Below are 20,701 nucleotides of genomic sequence, written 5' to 3' on the forward strand. Positions count from 1 at the left end.
CACTGCTGGGGGGTGGGGGTGGTGGGAGACATGAGTGGGGGCCTGGTGGAGGCTGCCCCTGGATGCTGGGGGGTGGGGGTGCAGGGGGACATGAGTGGGGGCCTGGTGGAGGCTGCCCATGGTGGCAGGGGTGTGGGGGTGGTGGGAGACATGAGTGGGGGCCTGGTGGAGGCTGCCCCTGCACTGCTGGGGGGTGGGGGTGGTGGGAGACATGAGTGGGGGCCTGGTGGAGGATGCCCCTGCACTGCTGGGGGGTGGGGGTGCAGGGGGACATGAGTGGGGGCCTGGTGGAGGCTGCCCATGGTGGCAGGGGGGTGGGGGTGGTGGGAGACATGAGTGGGGGCCTGGTGGAGGCTGCCCCTGGTGGCTGGGGGGTGGGGGTGGTGGGAGACATGAGTGGGGGCCTGGTGGAGGATGCCCCTGCACTGCTGGGGGATGGGGGTGCAGGGGGACATGAGTGGGGGCCTGGTGGAGGCTGCCCCTGCACTGCTGGGGGGTGGGGGTGCAGGGGGACATGAGTGGGGGCCTGGTGGAGGCTGCCCCTGCACTGCCGGGCGGTGGGGGTGGTGGGAGACATTAGTGGGGGCCTGGTGTAGGGTGACCCTGGATGCTGGGGGGTGGGGGTGCAGGGGGACATGAGTGGGGGCCTGGTGGAGGCTGCCCCTGCACTGCTGGGGGGTGGGGGTGGTGGGAGACATGCATTGTTGATCAGTAGTGCAAGGTGACATGTGGGTTGGCTGGGGGGCATGCCCATGGTGAATGGGCTGCCTGCGGGACATGGGCAGGGGTGCAGGGTAGTCCCCCGTGGTGTGGGCTGCCTGCAGGGGCCGTGGAGGTTGTGGAGCATACACCTGGGAGGACCCACGCGGCCAATTCACGTGTAGTACTCCCCAGAACCCCTGAAATACACATTCCCTGCTGGTATCGCGTGTGCAACTTCCCGCGCACCCCTGAAATACATGTACCCTGCTCGCACTGGCCCAATCGCGTGTGTAACTTCCCGCGCACCCCTGAAATACACGTACCCTGCTCGCACTGGGACAATCGCGTGTGCAACTTCCCGCTCACCCCTGAAATACACGTACCCTGCTCGCACTGGGACAATCGCGTGTGCAACTTCCCGCGCACCCCTGAAATACACGTACCCTTCTCGCACTGGGACTATCGCGTGTGGAACTTCCCGCGCACCCCTGAAATACACGTACCCTGCTCGCACTGGGCCAATCGCGTGTGGAACTTCCCGCGCACCCCTGAAATACACGTACCCTGCTCGCACTGGGACAATCGCGTGTGGAACTTCCCGCGCACCCCTGAAATACACGTACCCTGCTCGCACTGGGACAATCGCGTGTGCAACTTCCCACGCACCCCTGAAATACACGTACCCTGCTCGCACTGGGACTATCGCGTGTGGAACTTCCCGCGCACCCCTGAAATACACGTACCCTGCTCGCACTGGGACGATCGCGTGTGCAACTTCCCGCGCACCCCTGAAATACACATACCTTGCTGAAATTGCGTGTGGAACTTGCCGCGCACCCCTGAAATACACATACCTTGCTGAAATCGCGTGTGGAACTTGCCGCGCACCCCTGAAATACACGTACCCTGCTGCAATCGCGTATGCAACTTCCCGCGCACCCCTGAAATACACGTTCCCCGCTTGGCGTTTGCTGTTTGGCAGCCCGGTGAACTGGTCCAGGGTTCGCGCAGCCCTTTGCGATGATTTAGCGATTTTGATGGCTTTTCCTTGCGCGAGGGCGTTCTTGGGGGCGTTACTGGCGCTGCTGCAGGGTCGCTGCGATTCTCTGCGCCACGGCTGGTTTGGAAGCCTGAAATCCATAAATACGCTGTGCGCGGAAATCGGTTTTAGCGCACGTGCCTGGCGCAGTCAATCGCACACGGACACTCTGCGCCAGCCGCTTGCGACACTTTTCTGTGAAATTCTATGAATTACCCTCTTATTTTTGTTCTTTCCTTTGGGCGATTTTCCTGGCCTATGCATTTTGTCACTGGTGAGCGCAGGTGTTCTCTTGGCAAGTAAGAATTAGCTGGCTTCCTCCCAGTGGGCTTGCAATTGGGAAATGTCACCATGGCATGTAGTAGGGTCCCCCTGCCTGCAGGGGTGGTGGTGCACTGGGCCTTTGACTGCTTCCGGGACCATGGATTGACTAGGGTATTACGGGGCCAATACTTTGATCTCCGCATACAACGTTCTGCTCCGCTGTGCACACCTCTTGGAATGGAATAGTGTTGCTAATTTTTCGATGGCTGTGTGCTGCCCATCAGGCTGTCAATCCAATTCATGCCATGGGCTCAATCTTAATTGCACCCCGAGGAGTTGGGGTTTGTGCACTGTAGGGGCCTTCTTGAAAGGATGAGAGGTTGGGAGAAGCTCCATTAATTCAAACATATCAATGGCATTTTACACGACATCGCTCTACGAAGTTCAGTTCAATCCACTGTCATATTTGGCCAACGAAGGGTTGCAGCAAAATCCAAAGTGATCCACAATGGACACAAGGCGAGGTCTGGTAGATGAATGTAGCACATACAGAGCCGAGCAAGGACTGTTGAGGCAAGGTGTTTGAGAGAAAGTGTCATTTATACAGGGAGATAAAATAGGCGACTCTAAAACCATCCATTTGATGTCACATAAGGTGGTGGTTGAAGACCTTTCAAATTGATAGGATATAAAACGGGGTCAGAAATTACAAAGAGTGAATGAAGCAACCAGGTACAAACTCCCCAGCAGAGTTTGCATACGTTTCCGGCCCACCCTCAAGAAATCTTTGAATCAAAATTGGCTGATGGTGTATTTTACAGCACAATGTTCTGATTGGATTAGAGGTCATATGATGCATGGACAGTCATGAAAAGGGGCAGTACCTCCGTTTTCCAGTGCGCCACAATACAAAAGAACATTTCTGGGCAATAATAAATCATATATGTGCTCATCAGAAAATTCTGCTCCCAATAGAAAACACTGAAAGCACAGTAGACATTCATGAGCACTACATCCATGAGGCAATGTATGATTAGTGCCAATAATATACCCCTCAAAAATGAAAATCATTTGCCTTGGGAAGACTCCCCGCTCCAGCGCTTAGAAGCGGGTGGAGTCCGGCGTTAAGCATGATATGAATAACCAATAAATATACTGTGTCCCAACAGAAGGTACACATTTTACACTGTGCTGGGAGGTTCAGTGCATGTCATTGTTGCATCGCTCCTTAGCAGTCCAGCAAAATGAACGTGGAAGAAAATAGAATACCGTCAAAACTGCTACTATGTGCAGGGCTGTTGCTACTATGTGCCAGGCTACTTCCACCGTGCATCGCACTCTTGCTTAACCATTCCGCTTGGATGTGCCAGCCCGCCAGGGGTGTAGGGCAGGTAGTGGCCTTCAGTGCGCCATGCTGCTAGCTCGCTGCTCGCTGATCAGATCTGCTAAAGCGAGAGCAGTCGCGCCGACGCCGTGTTTTCATGCAAGGCCCGCCCCCGGGAGCTGCTGCTCTTGTCGTTTCCTTGTGCATCACCTCCCCGCGCAGAGTCGCAGTTCCTATCCAGCTAATGTTCAGCAATAGCTATGATAATAACACTCATTAAATTCTGTTCACAAGGTACCACACTTCATTATGGTATAATTAAAAGCTTTTCCTCTGCTTTGTTCTCTGAGACTATAATGAGATGGTAGTAGGCTAAATCATGCACTTTTCGGATCCCTTCTGAAGTTAAACTATTGTGATTTACAGTAGAACAAGCCCTATTGGGAAATTTTAGAACATACACCGGAAACTGTCCGTCGGCAGAATGTGCCCCAACATCACCTTTCCCCGTGCTTGCACCCTCATCTCAACTCTGGGCCTCAGCACTCTGGGCTTCTGCCTCCTGGCGGGACTGCCCTTCAGCTCAGTGCAGGCTGGCTTTCTGTGCAGCACCACCTCCTTCATCTGGTCCTTAAATCTATCCACAGGTTGGCTGCCCCCCACAGGCACTTATCTAACTATATATTCTGCTAGAGTCCGCCAGGAGCCTGCGATCACAAGCCCGATCGACCTGTCTGTTCAACTCACATACTGCGCTGCATTCTGCTTCCAGCCCTTCTGCCTTCTGGCTTGATAGTGTTGGAATTCACTTCCACCCACCCCGAATTCAAAGCCACGTCCATTATTCAGGGCTTCCAAAACACCCTAAAATACCTGCAATTTGTTGAAGGAACTCCGTGGGGCCTACAGAAGCGGCTTTGGGTTCTTTGCCCGTAATGGAAAGGTTTGAGGCCGAAAAGACCGTAGCTATCTTGACCGTTACGGTCAAACAACCCAAAGTAAATGCCTCTCCAAGCATACCCTAAAACTACACTCCCACTCCCCCCCCTTACTTACCTTTTGGCGGCACACCTCGCTGTGTGCCGCCCCACACCTCGCTGTGTGCCGCCGACTCCCTACAACACTGGTTACCTTCACTTACGTGCTTGGGAACAGGCACCGCAGGGTCCTTTCCTTTTTTTTTAACTTTATTCTGCCTATGCGGGGGCTACCCCTGCAGCCCCAACCAATCAGAAAATGCCGAACATGAGGAGTGGGGTACACCTCCGCAATCCCTGCTAATCGTGTACGGTATTTGCGGATTCGTATAAATGGTACAGGCCTTTTTCGGTCTTTTGTTCCATTTGTACAAATGGATGCAGCCTTTTTGGGTATTTCCTACAGAAGCATCACCCCTAACCCTTGGACCACCCCCAGTCCCATCTGCAGATAATTTAAACCACTGTATATATGTAAATGCCACCGCCCTATTGTACATGCCGGCCAGTCTTACTTCCCCCTTTTCAGGGACTCTCCTCCTCTTCACAAACAGGTTCGTCTTCAGTTACAGTTCACTACTCTATGCTACAATTGTCAAGCACCTAGAAGCAGGATTACGGCTGTGCACACTGTTTCTGTACGAAGCACTATGTTACCCAAGAGAAAAAAGGAAATATGAATACATACCAAAAGATGCTGAGGTTTGGGGGCTACTCACATAGAAACAGGTGTTTTCTCATATACGTACAAACATACGCAACTATGGTCATGGGCCTAACTGGAAGCTGTGTGAGGGGTGGGTGCATATGCGGAAATATGCCATACATATATGCAATCCAAATGAAAAGTAGAGTCAAAATAGTCTGACTAATCGGAAAAAAGCACACATGTGCAAACAGCCATGAAGGCTGAAGGCGTCGTTAGGGAGGATAGCAGAAGTAAGCCCGAGAGCCACCTAGCACCGGTTCTGACACAGGCCTGTGCAGAAGCCTAACACCACCAAACTCTCAGAATTATCAGACAGGATCAAACATGAGACATGGCAGCGGTGCTTAAGTCACCTTGAGTGATCACTGAAGAAAGGCCGCGGCCGAATGTGGCAGTGGAATTGACGCACCACTCAGGCATGCGGCATGAGCTTATTTTTGGGGACCCGCTTTAACAAGTTAGATTTTTGCAAGATCAAGTGAACTCCATATACTGGGTGAGGTGCACACAGGCTAAGCCCTCCCTCCATTGGCGAGGTTGCTGGCTGCCCTGCGGCGCACTTCTGTTGCACAGGGTCAGTCCAGGACACGGCAGCCACGTGTAAAGGGATCTTCCAGTGGGGGGTCAATAGCGCACAGAGAAACTGGAGACGGCGCGTGCAGGTCCCCCTAGACTCTAGGGCCTAGAGTGAGCAGCAGCGAATCACGCCCAACTTCTGCAGCTCTGATCCATGACACGACCTCTGGGCCTCATTGCGGGTTTTGCGAGGACTGCAATCACTGCCAAACCCGTTTACTATTACTGCCATTCTGGCCCGCAGAAGTGCCACCGGAGTGCGAGAATGGCAATGGCGTTGCTGGTCCCCATTTGCAGGTTTTTGCTGGTGCAAAGATACCTTTGGGTTTGGAGCACTTTAATAAACAAACAAACAATTATTGTGATCCAGATTATCCTGAAAGGCATGAGGTGTTGTCTCTTGTGGAGAGAATGTAGGCTACAGTATTGTGATAACAGCGTAAATGTTGTGTTAGAAATATATTACAAATACCTCCTACTTATGAGTTGGGATCACATGGGACATTTATGGCATCGGTTAAGAAGCAAGTACTGCATGGTGTAAATGTAGCCCTCCAAAAAACAATAATTGGGAGCCAAGGCCTAGAGAAAAAAAATGTGATTGCTTCTTATGTTGTGCTTCTTGCCGGAGTCCAGCCTCTAAGCGCGGGACCGGGTTTCAAACCTGTGCCACTCTGCATTGACATGATCCTGAGTATTCCTGCTGGTCCTTCCTGGGACATACACAACCACAACAAAGCCTGTCACAACGACATCTACCTCTCTGAGGATCCAGCCAGGACCACTGCTGAGGACGTAAGTCAACCCTGGCCTGCAGAGCCGTGCTCCATGTGCCGGGATTTCCACCAATCTTGTTTACCGCACTGACCTGAGAAAATGTTTTATTGATGACATTTGCTTCATGTTGTTATTCACCATGTGGCATGAATTGACTGCTGGCTGCAATGCTACTTTTAAAAACCTTTTTAACACAATTTTTTTTACAAGATATGTTGCCCCACTACTGTCTACACAGAGGGTCCCTCTCTGATTAGTGGATAATAATTGATTGCATCTTGTGATATATTTGCTCCAGCTGGTGCAAAGGCACTACTACAGATTGCAGGCTCCCCCCATGCTGTCAGTGTTTGTACGAGTCTTAGAAAGGGTTGCCACGGGCTCAGGCCCTTCTCACCCATATGGGGTACAGTCTGAAACATCAACAAACTGTTGGGGAGAAGTGAAGCCGGATGGTCTGGTGGAACCTCTTCTCCCAATTTGCAAGTTCACTCTGTAGTTTCACCCTGGGTGGGGCCCTCTTAAAAGTGGGCGTCTGTCTGTGGGTCCATAGGGGACACTTCGCCAAACCTGTTGGTCAGTTACTTTGTGTGACTTGATAGAAACTGTATGGGGATGGCTTTGGCCGAAGATGATACTGTGCCCCTCTGAAGCTGGGACGAGGCACCCCTGAGAGGTAGCTGTTTCAGGAATCTTTTTCACCTTTCCATTCGACTGTAGCAATTATCTTCTTGAAGAATAACTTGAAATTGAATAATTGTAATTATTGAGCGACACACAAAAACAATAGGCAACACAATTGAAATGAAATAACCACACAAACAGTCTTTAAACTGTCGTTGTAAAGGAAGGGAATAGGGCCCTACCCAGTCTCTAGGGTCCATGCTAATGTCAGGGTTCCTAGGATGCCTGGAAATGACACCTAAACCCCAAGCTCTCTCACTAAGTCTCTTTGTTGATGGCTCTGTGGCGTGAAGCTGGTCTTCAAGGTGCTTGTCAGGCTTCCTTCCAGCTATGGTTTCAAGACATCTAGTTTATGTGATGAAAGTTGGTTGCCATGGCACTTGTCTTTGAACTGGCAGATGAATATCTTGACCTCCTCTAGGCACAGTGGAATGGCCCTCAAGGCACAGTGGTTTGATTGTCTCTATGGGATGCCCGATCATAGAAAGTCAAAGGTTTGGTGTAGGTATCTTGAGTTTGGTGAAGTGGCTCAATGGGCCTGCATCGCAGCATGGATTACATCTCGGAAGCCAGAAAACTAGCACACTGGCTCCCAATAAAAGAAAGGATCATCTTCAAGACTCTGACACCGACCCACAAGTGCATTCACCTTACTGCCCCGACTACCTCTCCCAAAGGATCCACCCCGTCTCATCTACAAGGCCAACCAGATCACCATATACTAACATTCTCTCTGTGCCATTAGTAAAAAAAGCCAGAGCGGGCGGATCCAGCTTCCCATATCTCGCACCCACTCACTGGAACGCCTTACCTCCCACAATCCGAGGTGAGGCCTCCCTCAGCACCTTCCGCAAAACCATGAAAACCATCTTATTCACATAAGATGCCTCGCACCAGTTGAATACATCTCATATGTTCCTAATGCATAATCTGTATTGCCTTGTGGAAGTCATAATGTACCACTGAATGCCTCTTTGCTTGTAACGAAGCTCTTGCAAGTAACAGCGCCTCAATGCCCATGGGTTACTTGCGCGCTATATAAATATAAATAAAATAAAATAAATAAAAATACTGAGTACCCTTAGAAATAAACCATCTTTCATGATTAAGGGCATCTAAAATTGCACATTTATTTACTTACACAGGTAAGGAGAAGCATTGTCTGATCTCTCCTACCTCAGTGCTGTTGCCTCGACCTCTCTTGAGTTCCGATTAGAATTCCAGCCTAAAGCCCCTGATTGAATGTACCATGCATTCCAATGAACATCTTCCTTGCTCTCGGGGTGGAGCAGGACCCAGTGTCCTGGTCAGCATGAGAGTGCAGCCCTGTGTCAACACTCATGTAATATTCCCCTCTGCACATTCCAATGGGAACTTCTCTGGCCCCAAAGGACAGCCACAGAAAAAGAACGCACACTGGGATCTGAGTCCCCATGTAGTTAATAACTGTTCCCTCCCAAGGAATGCTCTGACTCAGGCAATATTCAAAGGCAGTTCTGTGCATGAGCCCCTCCAAAATAAAACTAAAATAAAATGTGGCTTTTTCCAATACCTGTAATATTTCTTGAGTCCCTCAAGGTTTCGACAGCACCCTCCTCAACTCGGTCGAGCGGTGGCAACGATCCACAAGATCCACAAAAATAAAAATGACATCCTCTATAAACTGCTACATTCTCACACATATTCACCCTTTATTGTGTGGAGGCTGAAGCGAAAATCTCTGTCTCCAAAGCCTGAGAGTCAGTATCATCTAACAATACATTGACCACATTACCAAACAAGTGATGGCCTACAAAATCATCCTACTTGGAGCCATCAGTCTACACAGGGGAGACACCTTCAACATGCAGGTGTGTACTTGTTCAACTTCTCAGAACAAATCTCATCCCACACTTGTGCATGCGGTCAATCTCGGACTGCTTCATCGCCAAATCATGGACACTGCAGGCAAAGATCCGACAAGAGTGGACTAGTCAGAAGATCGCTGAGCCTGTTCATGATACACGGTGCGTGGAAATGAAACACAATGGCCAAATCAAAAGGTATGGATTAGAAACATAAATACATAAAATGACGTGAGATACCCAACAGCTACAATTTTAGAATAGGAGGATATAAACTCTCTCAAGAGCAACTACCACAGTAACATGCCAATTATCGACTAACTTGCCCTATGGGAGAAACCTACACAATATGTACTCTGGTTCTCGAAGAAAGTAAATGAAGAAAGAAAGGCCCTCCAGGCTCCCAAAAGGAAATAGGGTAAAACTGCCTCCCTAAAATATCTTAAGGAATATTGTGCGGCACACATATATTATAAAGGGCACAATCAATTCAACGGGCACCCACATCAACTGCCCATGCATGCAACACAGAATCATCGAAGTAAACTCTTTGAAGTGGTAGGACATGTCACTACCCACATGCCTCAATGAGTGATCAGGACATTGAGGATTCCTTCACTGAATAGATGAGCAAAATCAGACAACAGATTGGGTTAGACAACGTATTAACACTTCATTGCCCCCAAGCCCAAAGCATGGGCCAGTTGGGAAGAATTCTCCTAACTACTCACTCCTAAAAACGACCATGCTCTGAAACAATGGAGCCAAACAAGAGCTTAAATGTGGGCCATGTCAACTCCCTCTTACATAAACACTCTGATCACCTAGACGGCCAACAAAACTACTGCCGGACAACAGTCCTCTCTCTTTTGGCTAAAAGCATGAAGAGCTACATGGCAACACAACTGAACATGTACATCATGAAAAACAACCTACAGCCAGTCAAGTTTAAGAGAGGTTTTCAGCATAGCACAAACCACCGTAAAATGATAGATGGTAGCAGGTTTTTACTAAATAACTATAACATGTAGGCAGGTCACGTTCACAGGTAGTAATAGCGTAGGATGCCCTCAACAAACCAAACATACTCTTTAGTAAGAGAGTGTAAAACCACATAGTTGTGTGTGGTATAGGATGCAGCTTGACATTGGGCAGCGTGGGTTCTCGGAATGAAACTGACACATGGGGATATCTTTGTGTAACAATTGTGCAGTTGTTTCATGTTCTGGGCATGTAATTGCAGGTTTTGATAAGGGAGTGTATGCAATGGTGGCTGTGTGGGTTATAGGATTGTAATCGTGCTGGGTGTGCCATGTCTTATAGAGTTGTAACTGCTTAGGAAAGTGTGCTTGTTATTTATTTATTGTGTCGAGTGCTGCATGTCAACTTGTAATAACTTCAAACCACTACTCCACCAGGTGGGCAATGCAAAGCTGGGCATTCCGGCCCTCCGGTGATTAGCAGTGTTGTGACATGTGTGGTGTGAAGATCAATGAGTGGAAGAGGGTGTGTGTGAGTGCGAATGGGTCCTTGCTATAATTCAAGCATAGAGTATTCTGAGATGGATAAAGTGTGCTGGCGAATAAAGTTGTCTACAGTTTCGGTAAGGGTTGCATGCCTGGTAATACTTTCCCAATGCGATGCTAAATGTGTGTGCACACCCATGGGCTGTGTTGCCCGGCGTCGGGTTCGTTTTCTCAGATGGGGTTCAGCCTAGATCCTTGCTAGCATGCCTGGTTGGTAGCATTTGGGTATTTTGTTGGATGTGGTGTAGCACTAGATCTTAAGTGCTTTCTGGAATGTGAGGTGGTTCTGTAAACTGGGCATTACTTCAGGCATTGACGTCCATAGTTGGATGGTAAAATACAGCAACCAAGGTGCCTCATATAGGTGGGCATCAATTCTGGATTTCCCGATCTGTTGATGTTTGCATAGTATGGAGTTCCTTTGGATGAAATCCCTACACATGACTGGCAGCTAGTATTGGGCTTGTATTGCTGGCATGATTTGTTCACTCATGGCTAGTTGCAGTGTTTGGAGTCTGGAGATTTCTCAGAAGGCCTATGCCGGAAGGCCCGTGTAGATGTAATTCCGCCCGGACTGTGCAGATCCAGCTAGATGACTGCTAACCTTCTGTATGGTAATGTGAGGAGGGGCATGATCCCCTCGCTGGAGCTCAGATGGAAGAAGAGTTTCTTTACCAGTTATGCGCTTTGTGGCTCCAAATAATATATTGTCCAAACAATATTCCTAAATTCTTTCGCACATTGGCTGTTTTAGAGCAGTCTCCACCTCTTCTGTACTGAGGATCATTGCAGGCTTCTTGCTTTGGCCGAGAAGAGCAGGACCGCTGTTTTGCTTGGGTTGAGTGTCAATCCATCTGGGACCGCCAGGAGTCCACTAGAGTAAGACATCTTGTGTGGGACCAGGTGAGCTTTGCGGCAGACTGTGAAGAGTTTGCTGGCAATGTTAGTGTTGTTAGTTAATTGCAACATGTCTGGTGTGTTCTTTGCAGAGTCTCATTATCCATCCGTGTAAATGTGAAACAAGAGGGACAAGAGGCTGGATATCTGAAGCAGGTGATGGTATGCATGTTCGGCTAGAAGGGCGGTAGAAAGGCAGTCTCTGGTCTCTCAGTGAATAAGGACATAATCCAGTGTATTTACCTGAGTGGGTCCCTGCTTCTATCATACCTAATCAAGACTACTCCTCTTTCGAATGCCTTGTCTGTAGACTCGGTCTCTCTTCTACTCTCTCACTCACCCTTGCTACCATCTACAGGCCCCCTGACCCTGTCTCTCTCTTCCTCTCAGAATGGGCCGTCCTCACCTCCTCCCTCTTGACCTCTACTTCCAAACTCGTCCTCTTTGGTTACTTCAACATTCACCTTGACTCTCCTGCATCAGCCACCTTACTGTTCTGTGACATCTGTGTCTCCGTCTCTGTTACTATGTTTCCTTCTGGTCTGTCCCACTCAGCCGAACACACTCTGGATGCCTTCATCTCTGGCAACATCCATATCCTCAACCCGGCCGCCACCCCTTCTCCTGGTCTGACCACTCTCTCCTCCCACTTGGGAACCCTCAGCCCTCTGTCCGGACCGCCTCCTGCACTGCCAGCCTCCTTCGCGCCATTCAACCGATGAAGTGAGTGTCAGCCGCTGCGTTTGCCTCCACTTTCGTCCCCTCTCCCACCCCTGCTTCTGACTCTGTCCTTGCTAACCTTCATCTCTCCATCTCTAACACCGTTGACATCCTTTCCCCAGTCATGAGGATACACCTGAAGCCTGCCTCCAAGTACAACGGAGGGTACAACTCTGATCTAGCTTCTCCGAAACGTAAGTGCAGCGTTGCTGAACGGGAGTGGCAGTCCTCTGACTCATTCTCTGACAAACTGGCCTGTCGCCTGCTCCAAAGGCAATATCCTTTTTCTATCGGCTCCAAGAACAGGGCCCACATCCAAGCCTGCATCTCTGGAGTCACTAACAACACTGCTGATCTTTTCAAAATCTGCAAGGAACTCACCAATCCAACTGCAGTCTCCAACTCTCTCCTTCCTATCCAGGCTCTCTGCACTGCGTTGGCCTCCCATTTCACATCTAAAACTCAGGACATCCTGTCCTCAATCTCCACCACCCCCATCTCCACTTCCGCTCCCCTGCCTACCTTGGCTCGCCTCCCTCCACCCCCCCGCATTATCCTCCATTCTGCACATAGCACCAGATGAGGTCTCTAAAGTTGTCCGCTCTATGAAGGTCTCATCCAAACAGGTGCTCCCCTGCTCTTCTAGAACCATTAAAGACAACATCTCCTCTCTCGCCACAGCTGTTGACGACTTCTGCAACCACTCTTTCGCCACTGGCTCTTTCCCTCAACCACTCCCTTGTGCACCCTATCCTAAAAAAGCCATCTGCTGACCCCTCCTGCCCGGCTAACTATTGCCCTATCTCCACCACCCCCTTCCTGGGTAAAATATTGGAGAAGTTGGTCCTTCCCCAATAGATCCTTCATACTGAACTTGTTGGTTGCCTCCATGACCACCAATCTGGATTCCGGGCATCCAGAGGCATGGAAACTGCTCTCCTGAACACCTGTGAAGACATGCTCACAAATCTTGACTAACTCTCCTGCTCTTCTCATTCTCCTCAATCTCTACACTGCCTTTGACACAGTCAACCATTCTATCCTCATAAAAACACTGTGTAATAAGCTCAGTGTCACGGACCGTCACTGGATTGGCTGAGCTTTTTCCTCACTAACTACCATTACCAGCTGTAACTGTGCCCTTTCCCCTCCACCACCTCACTCTCTGCCTGCAGTGTCAACCAGGGCTCTGTCCTATTGCTGTGGCTCTTCTATACCTCTCTCGTCTCCGCCTTCTCTACTCATTTCATGTGTTATGCTGATGACACACAGCTCTCCTTCAAACTTCCCTCTACTGCCTCGTCTTCCTTCTCTCTCATCCCTGATTGTCTGACTGCCATCCATGCATGGTGTGAGGCTAATGATCTCTGCCTTAATGCCAGTAAGACATGTATCCTTCTCATTGGGATACCTGCACCCTGTTTCCATCCTACCATGTGGCCACTCTCCTTGGACCCTCTACCCACACAATCCTGTGAGGCCATAAACCTTGGGGTCATCTTTGATTCGGCCCTCACCTCACCCCTTACATCTTGGACCTTGACAAGAAGGCCCACTTCCAGCTTCACATCCTTAGAGGCATTCTCCCTTTCCTCACCTTTCCCCAGAAGCACAATGTCTCCAGAGCTGTGGTCCTCTCTAGGCTGGACTACTACAACAGCCTCTTTCTCAATCTCCCCCTTTCCTCCCTTCACCCCCTCCAGCTAATCCAGAATAGGGCTGCAAGACCTATCCTTGGTCTCAAGCTCAGGGACTATATCTCTCCAGCCCTAAAATCTCTCCACTGGCTCCCAGTGGCCACGAGGATCAAATTCAAGACCATCTGCATAATCCACAAGGTTTTCTGGGGCCTGCGTCCACGCCATCTCCAACTTTTCCTCCATAAATACTTCCCTGCTAGAGTCCATCACTCCTCTAACTCCAACTCTCTGCTTCTCAAATGCTTCTCCAAGAAGAGTGGGGGCCTCGACCCTCTCTTTGGCTGGTGCTTCTATTTAGAACAGCCGCCCTGCCCCTCTCAGACTTAAGTTCCCAGAAACTTCTCTTTTCTAACTTGTTCACTCTTTCCCTTCCCTGCCAATCAGCCCACTGCCGCTGAGACTGGCAGCCTGGTCCTTTATGAATCTCACCTCTACCCAGTCGACACCAGCAACCCCCTGACCCTCAGCACTGCCCTTGTGTACCACCTGCCTGGCAGCCGTGCATCCCACCCTTCAGATTCCACCACCGTAGCACTTAGCCAGCGGCCTCCTCCCTGGGCTCTCCTTGGCACTTCCCTCCAAGTCTCCCACCAGCACGTGTCAATACCGTGCTCCCTCCCCTCTGCCTTGCCTTCCCTATCTCCTGCACTTCTCTTCACTGCACCTGCACGTTCAAATGTCAGAAGGCCTAGTAGGACCACCATTGTTTTACTGCTTTTGCCACAGTTATTTACTCCCCTGGCTCCCTCCCCACTTTGACTTGTGGTGCCTTGAAACACCATTCTGTTGTATAGGCGTCTAACAAATGCTCAATAAATAAATAACTACATTTGTGGCTGGGCCAAGCCAGCGCTCTCTAGCATTAAGATGTAGCTGATGTGGCCGATTGTGTTCAACGTTGTTCATATGTTAAGGAGGATAAGGCTGTATATCCTGATGGTAGCTGTGCTCGTCTTCTTGTCATCCCAGATGGATAAGCATTGAGTGATCCGACACTGGAGCCCGTCCAATCACAGGATAGCACTGTTGCGCGTGCCAGGGAAATGTAGAAGCTTGCAGGCTCATGCACGCAGAGTAGGCCACAGTGGAAAGGTGCATGCCAGCCACACTGGGAAACAAGTAGCAACAGGTACAAGGATGAGAGTGGGAGTGTGCTTTCGAAAGAGTGTGGAGCTCGAGAAAAAACACCACTACCTCCCCAACAACCTCTTAGGTGGAAAAAGGAGAAAGACAAAAGAGGGCTGACGGGGGTACAGTTACCCCCTTTTTTAGGTCTTTGGTTAATATAGCAAATTGCAGATGGGAAGGAAATGGCACTATGCTATGGGAACTGGTAGGGCTGAAGTAGGGGGAAGGGGAAATGGGGTAGCAAGATGGTGTCAAGAAATGGGGGGAATGAATGGTTCCGTAGTACATACCGGCTGCATGATCCTATCTGCTTACAGGTGATTTGCATTTGTTTGTCAGATAAAGCTATTATTCTCAGAGCAAACTTCGCAATATTTAATTTTTCATTTTATCTTCCTCAGGCAAGATATTATTCACGCCACTTTCGACCAGATCACATTGATCCTTATTTCTAAGTTTAAGAATAAACATACCAGCATAAAATGGCTAATCCTGGCCAAGGTACAATATTCAAGAGACTGACAAAATGAATTTCAAGTTTCTGTTGCATATTAAGGGCTGCTAGTATTGATCATCGCAGTCAATGGGGCATTTAAATCTAAATAAAGTCTGCATGAAAGCATCTAACCCCTCCGAAGCCTTGCAACAACAAAAAACGGAGATATCTGCTGCAGGTGAAACAACCTCAAAAACTGACCATCGTTTTTTAAAAATAAATAATTACAATCTTTTAGAACATTTTATCATATATTTTTTTTCATTTGTGCAACTTTAAAATTATGTTAGTCTTATGTCAGTAGCAGTCTATACATATGTTAATTAACTTATATCAAGTTATATCTAATGTTAAAAACGAGCTGATATACAATTTGCATGATATTTACTAACCAACCTCAACTACTTCCCTGCCTCCCTTTGCATTTCTTTATTTGGCTTCTTATCTACTGCCATGAGTTGTTGCCGTGACTACATACAGCACCTTTCTAGGGTTGTGGGGTAGCTTTGTCTTTAGCCCTTGTGAGCGTCATGTTTCTTGCTGAAAGGGCTGCTGAGACCAGTCCTGCAGTCTGAGGCTTCAGAATCCTATGGTTGGCTGTTTCCTTCCTGTGGAGCATTCCTCCAAGAAGAATCTCACATGGCAGCTTTAGACACATCTGGACTGTATGAATACTCTGGTGACTCCAGGCCTACCACCAACTCTTCCCCCTCCCAATAACTGACAGTCCATATTCATACAATGGGATGGCAGGGCCCACGTCCAGGGTACACGCGGGTGGACGCAGTCCTTTTCAAGAGCAGAGGCATTCCACCTGTGTATTTTAGAGGTTGTGTGTAAATTGAGAACATCTGACTGTCTTATTTTAATTTATGCCAACATGGGGATTCAAACCGCAGTCGCCAGGTTCGCAGGCCAGGCACTTCACCACTGCACCATATCATCTGATGAAAAATGCGATACAACTAAAGTTGAAATTACATATTTCGGGACTGCATGTGCTAGGGCAAACATTGGTATTGATTCTCGGATTGTAAAACATACACACATTCTAACATTTTCAAACCCTAGTAGGGGAAAATCTCCTCTCTTCGCTCTTTGGTGCGTGTTGATTTTATGAAAGGCAAATGTCATTCACCCTGTGCAATTTGTATGGCTATAGAAAGGCAATTTAATGAAATGCGAATTTATGGTGATGTCACACCTCACTGCGTTATGTTAAAGAGTTCCCCCCACTTGGTTTTTAAGACTTGACCCCAGTGTTATGGCCTTTCGTTCTGTTCTCCTCACCTTGTTTCACCCCTGACCTCCCATGCTCTCTGCCTCCCTACGTTTCCTGCACACAGTGTTACATTCCATCAAGTGCCCCGCTCCTCTGCCAGCTCCAGTCAGAGTTGGCAGCCCCTCCTGCCAACTAGAGGCGAGTGCACTGTGCATAACCCTGCATTTGGTTTCTGTGGAACGTGCAGTGGGACTGGAAGTAAAACTGCCGCCAGGGCCCCAGAGGAGGGGATGGGAGAAAGTGTGACAGAAGTGCCTTTTCCCAGCCGCGAATTCATTGACATGCAGTTGGAAGGAGGACAGATCACGAGTCCAGGAAGAAATGGACCTGTGCTCTGAAATATAGTGCACTTCTCACATAGTTTCTGCTCATTACAAGTACAGCGGTGTGGCTTACAAATGCCGGTAATTCTGTTACTGTCACATTACCACCATATCACTGCTCCGCCATAATGCAAGTTTGGTGGTAAGTTGGAAGATTTATCTCCAGCAAAAATAGGGAGGAAAATCCTCCACTTTACCGCCACAAATTAGCAGAATTGGCGTAATTAGCGCCGAAATCCCAATGGCGTCCTACGGACTCCAAAAATGGGGATTGTTTTTTATTTATTATAGTAATACTATAGAAATTAATCATAGCTTTTTATACAAAAAAAACAGAAGGCCAATATAACAAAAGAAAAAGAAAAAGAAGAAGAAGAACACGAAGAAAAATAGCATTACATGCACAAAAACTATTGTAAGACAAATAAAAGAAAATCTATCACATCATCCAATATGTCATAGTGTCAGGTTGCCCACATCGTTGTGTGGGCGGACCCCTGTTGGGTCCCACAGGACATGACGTCCTGACGTGACGTCAGGGGTAGGGGAGGGACGAGGGCAGGTTCGGCAGTTCCGCCGATGTAGTGAATAAAGAAAGTTGCGTGATACCCGGCTCCCGCGTATCCTTCCTGCGCAAGCAGGCCTTCTACTAGGGGACGCTTCAGGTCGAAGCGGCGCCCCAACAGATAGAATAGTGAACATGGTTAAGGCACAGGCCAGTAGCTATTATAACTATGGAGTAAAATTACACATTCATAGCCAATACAAACTTGGCAATCACGTGCCGTAATCAAATAATACAATGGATTAGATAACAGTTGTTACTCTCCATAGTTTCAGCCCAGATGATTTCTTTATCATAACCATTCAGGTGAGGTGCACAGTGCCATTCTTAGAATGATTGACACCGCTGTGCCACCACTTGTAATCCAGCGGTAAATCCCCAGGACAAAGTGACGGTAACAGCAATCGAGTTAGGTGGTAACCAAACTCATCATGAGGGCCAATGATCTGTTTTTTGAAGGCAGGATTTGTGATTTTTGTGTGTGATATCAGAGGCTGCAGTGATCGTTTCCACTCAAGCTACACAACAGCCTTTCTGTTATGGCCATAGTTGCCAAAAGGTCTCACGCCTTCTGCTGGTTCTGACTTTTCAGATTGTATGCTGGGACTTGTAGTTTCCGTTTCCCTTTAAACTAGTGGGTCCACAATTCCAGACATCTAATGTGCAAAACCAAGAGTGCCAGAAGGCATCGGGCATGACATGGGTGTTGTCATGCCCAAACATACGCATTCTGTCTATGTTTAAGAACTTCCAAACAGCTGTTTAGGAATAGCACTACGATGCCTTTACATTTCCTTCCTTCTAGCCCTCTGTTTCTCATTCCCTCTTCTTGTTTTCTGTCAGCCTCCCTAAGAACCCATCCTTTCTCCTTCTTACGCTTTGCCTAGTCGCCCATCTTGTCAATGTAACATAATCAATATAACACAGATTAATACTATCAACATACAGCATTCCTATTCATGCAGTGTGTTGGTGCAGCAAGTTGATTTGTGAGGTGGTGGCCACTCCTAAAAGGGGAGTGTAATATGTCATTAATGCTTCCTTGTGAGGCAGATGGTGTTGGGGGATTGGGGAGAAAGTCCCAGACTGAGTGCAGAAACGATAATCATGTGTAACACGGGAATACTTTCCGTGTGTCTCTACCTGCACAATACCTGCAATTAGGAATTACCGTCTGTTTACAGATATGGACTGACAGGTGCAGCCCTTAACCCGCTGTTGGTGTGTACATGCAGACTAAAGTATAGATTCTGGGCATTTTCAGATAATTGGGCTTAATAGTATCTGGCTCTGCTGTGGTGACTGGTCATAATGGACTCTGTATGTGCTGTGTTCACTGGGCATAATGGACTTCATCCTTTCTTGGCGAAGTGGTCAATATGGAATCTGGTACTGGTGTATCTGAGCGCACTGGGGCAATTGGAGCCTGGCACGGCAATGCTAGCAGTGCACAGCACTGGTGTCCTAAAGGGGCACGAGAGTTTCTGAACATCCGGCGCTAACGGCTCATAAAGGAACATGGCACTGCTGTCCTAACTGAGGACAATACACCAGCTTGGCATATGTTTAGCAATGTTGTGACTCCCTGGGCAGCAGCTGGCACTGGTGGGGGTGAGCGGCTGGTCTTTGGTCAACAAATATTGAACACATGAAAAAACAAGGAACTCGATGTCTAAAGTGGGCAATATACCCTTCTTCAGGCGGAGCTTAAATTCATTGCCATAGACACACCATGGTCATCCAAATCTGCATAAATGGCTTTAGAGGCAAATCTGGACATGGCTTGGGCACTTGAAATTGTGATGCCCATCCTTGGCCGGTGCCTATACATTAGTCAGCATATTTGGCTTTGGGAATTGGTGTTTGGAAAAGTATGGACTTCTTACTTTTATTAAAAAAAACAGAGATGCTTTGTGTATAAGTCGATGGCCTAGTTGCAGTAAAGTAGGGAAAGTATGGCAGACAGAAGTCTTCTTCAGCACTAGTAGCGAGTACACTTACAGCGCATAGAAGACGGACGAATCTGGCATGCAGTGATATTATGACCAACATTATTATTATTAAGGGACATGGCCATTGATACACCCTTTTCCAGCGATTTCCTTTATGCCAATTTCACTCCCCATCAACCTGCTCTGCTGTAAGTGCATGTTGTCTAAAGGGCACATGCCGGCACTGACAAAAATATCCATCTTTTCTGCATTGTTATTTAGATGTGTATTGCTTTCGTGTCACACTCGTCAGCATTGCTTTATTTTTATTTTAAAAAAAAACAGTGCACTCCAGTAAATGTGATTCTCGCTTTCAGGACTACAAGTTCCAGCATGCCGTGTGTTGCAGGTAAGATCGCCCCACTCTATCATCTAATTCACTGACACCCTCAGGCGTTAAGGGATTCGAATTTGTTATTCATCTTTTAAAGACCTTCGTGACAAGGGTACATTAATTGAGTCCACAATACGTCCAAAACCCAAATGTTTAAAGCAACAAAAAAAAAATGTACCTTTACGTGTACATTCCATAGAAAATCACACTATGTCGCCACATACCTGGCGAGCTTTAAATATTTCGAGCATTTAAGCAAAGCGACAATGTCATTAAAGTGATATGTGGTAACGACAGTGTGTGCGTGCGTGCAGTTTGACGTGCTGTGAAGAAAGCCACGCCAATAGACATGCAGTATCATTTTTCACTTACCCCTTGGGCAGCGTTGCTATGCCAACGTCTGTTAACTTCATTCCTACACCTACAGGAAATGGAAGACAACGAGAATGTCAACTCTTATGCTTAACCTTGCAAACATCAGCGATTCTTTGGCGTCGAGATCCGCAACCTTTTGCAACAAGCTATTTCAACACACAAAACATCTGTCATGGAGAGCAAATCTTTTTATATTCACACACGCGACTGTGCCAAGTACTGTATTTTTATATTGTATTCATTGTGAAACTGGCTGCACTATGGCAACCTTACACAAAACTGTGATAAGGGCGCTAGAAAGGTAGGAGCGCCGTATAATTAGACCGCTCGGCTTCCTGTGCCCAATTTATTCTGGGTGGGGTGAAGCGGTAAGTAGTGGTCATTGTTTTATCTTATTATCTTAGTTTATTGTATTAGTGTATTGAACTGTTATCGTTAACTCGGTGGAGGGCGAGTGAAAATAGTGCG

At 48.0% G+C, this 20,701-nt stretch overlaps 1 protein-coding gene across 1 annotated transcript in view; it reads right to left on the reverse strand.

The window, feature by feature from the left end:
• The window catches only part of ALPK2 (alpha kinase 2), a 535,735-nt gene that overhangs the window by 83,641 nt on the left and 431,393 nt on the right, over window positions 1-20,701 (reverse strand). The window contains exon 10 of the mRNA XM_069626477.1: window positions 20,231-20,279. Coding sequence (XP_069482578.1) covers window positions 20,231-20,279 — 49 coding nt within the window. The remainder of the gene's footprint in view (window positions 1-20,230; window positions 20,280-20,701) is intronic.

This window comes from Ambystoma mexicanum, chromosome 6p, assembly GCF_040938575.1.
Source record: "Ambystoma mexicanum isolate Mex_15411 chromosome 6p, UKY_AmexF1_1, whole genome shotgun sequence".
Taxonomy (NCBI): domain Eukaryota; kingdom Metazoa; phylum Chordata; class Amphibia; order Caudata; family Ambystomatidae; genus Ambystoma; species Ambystoma mexicanum.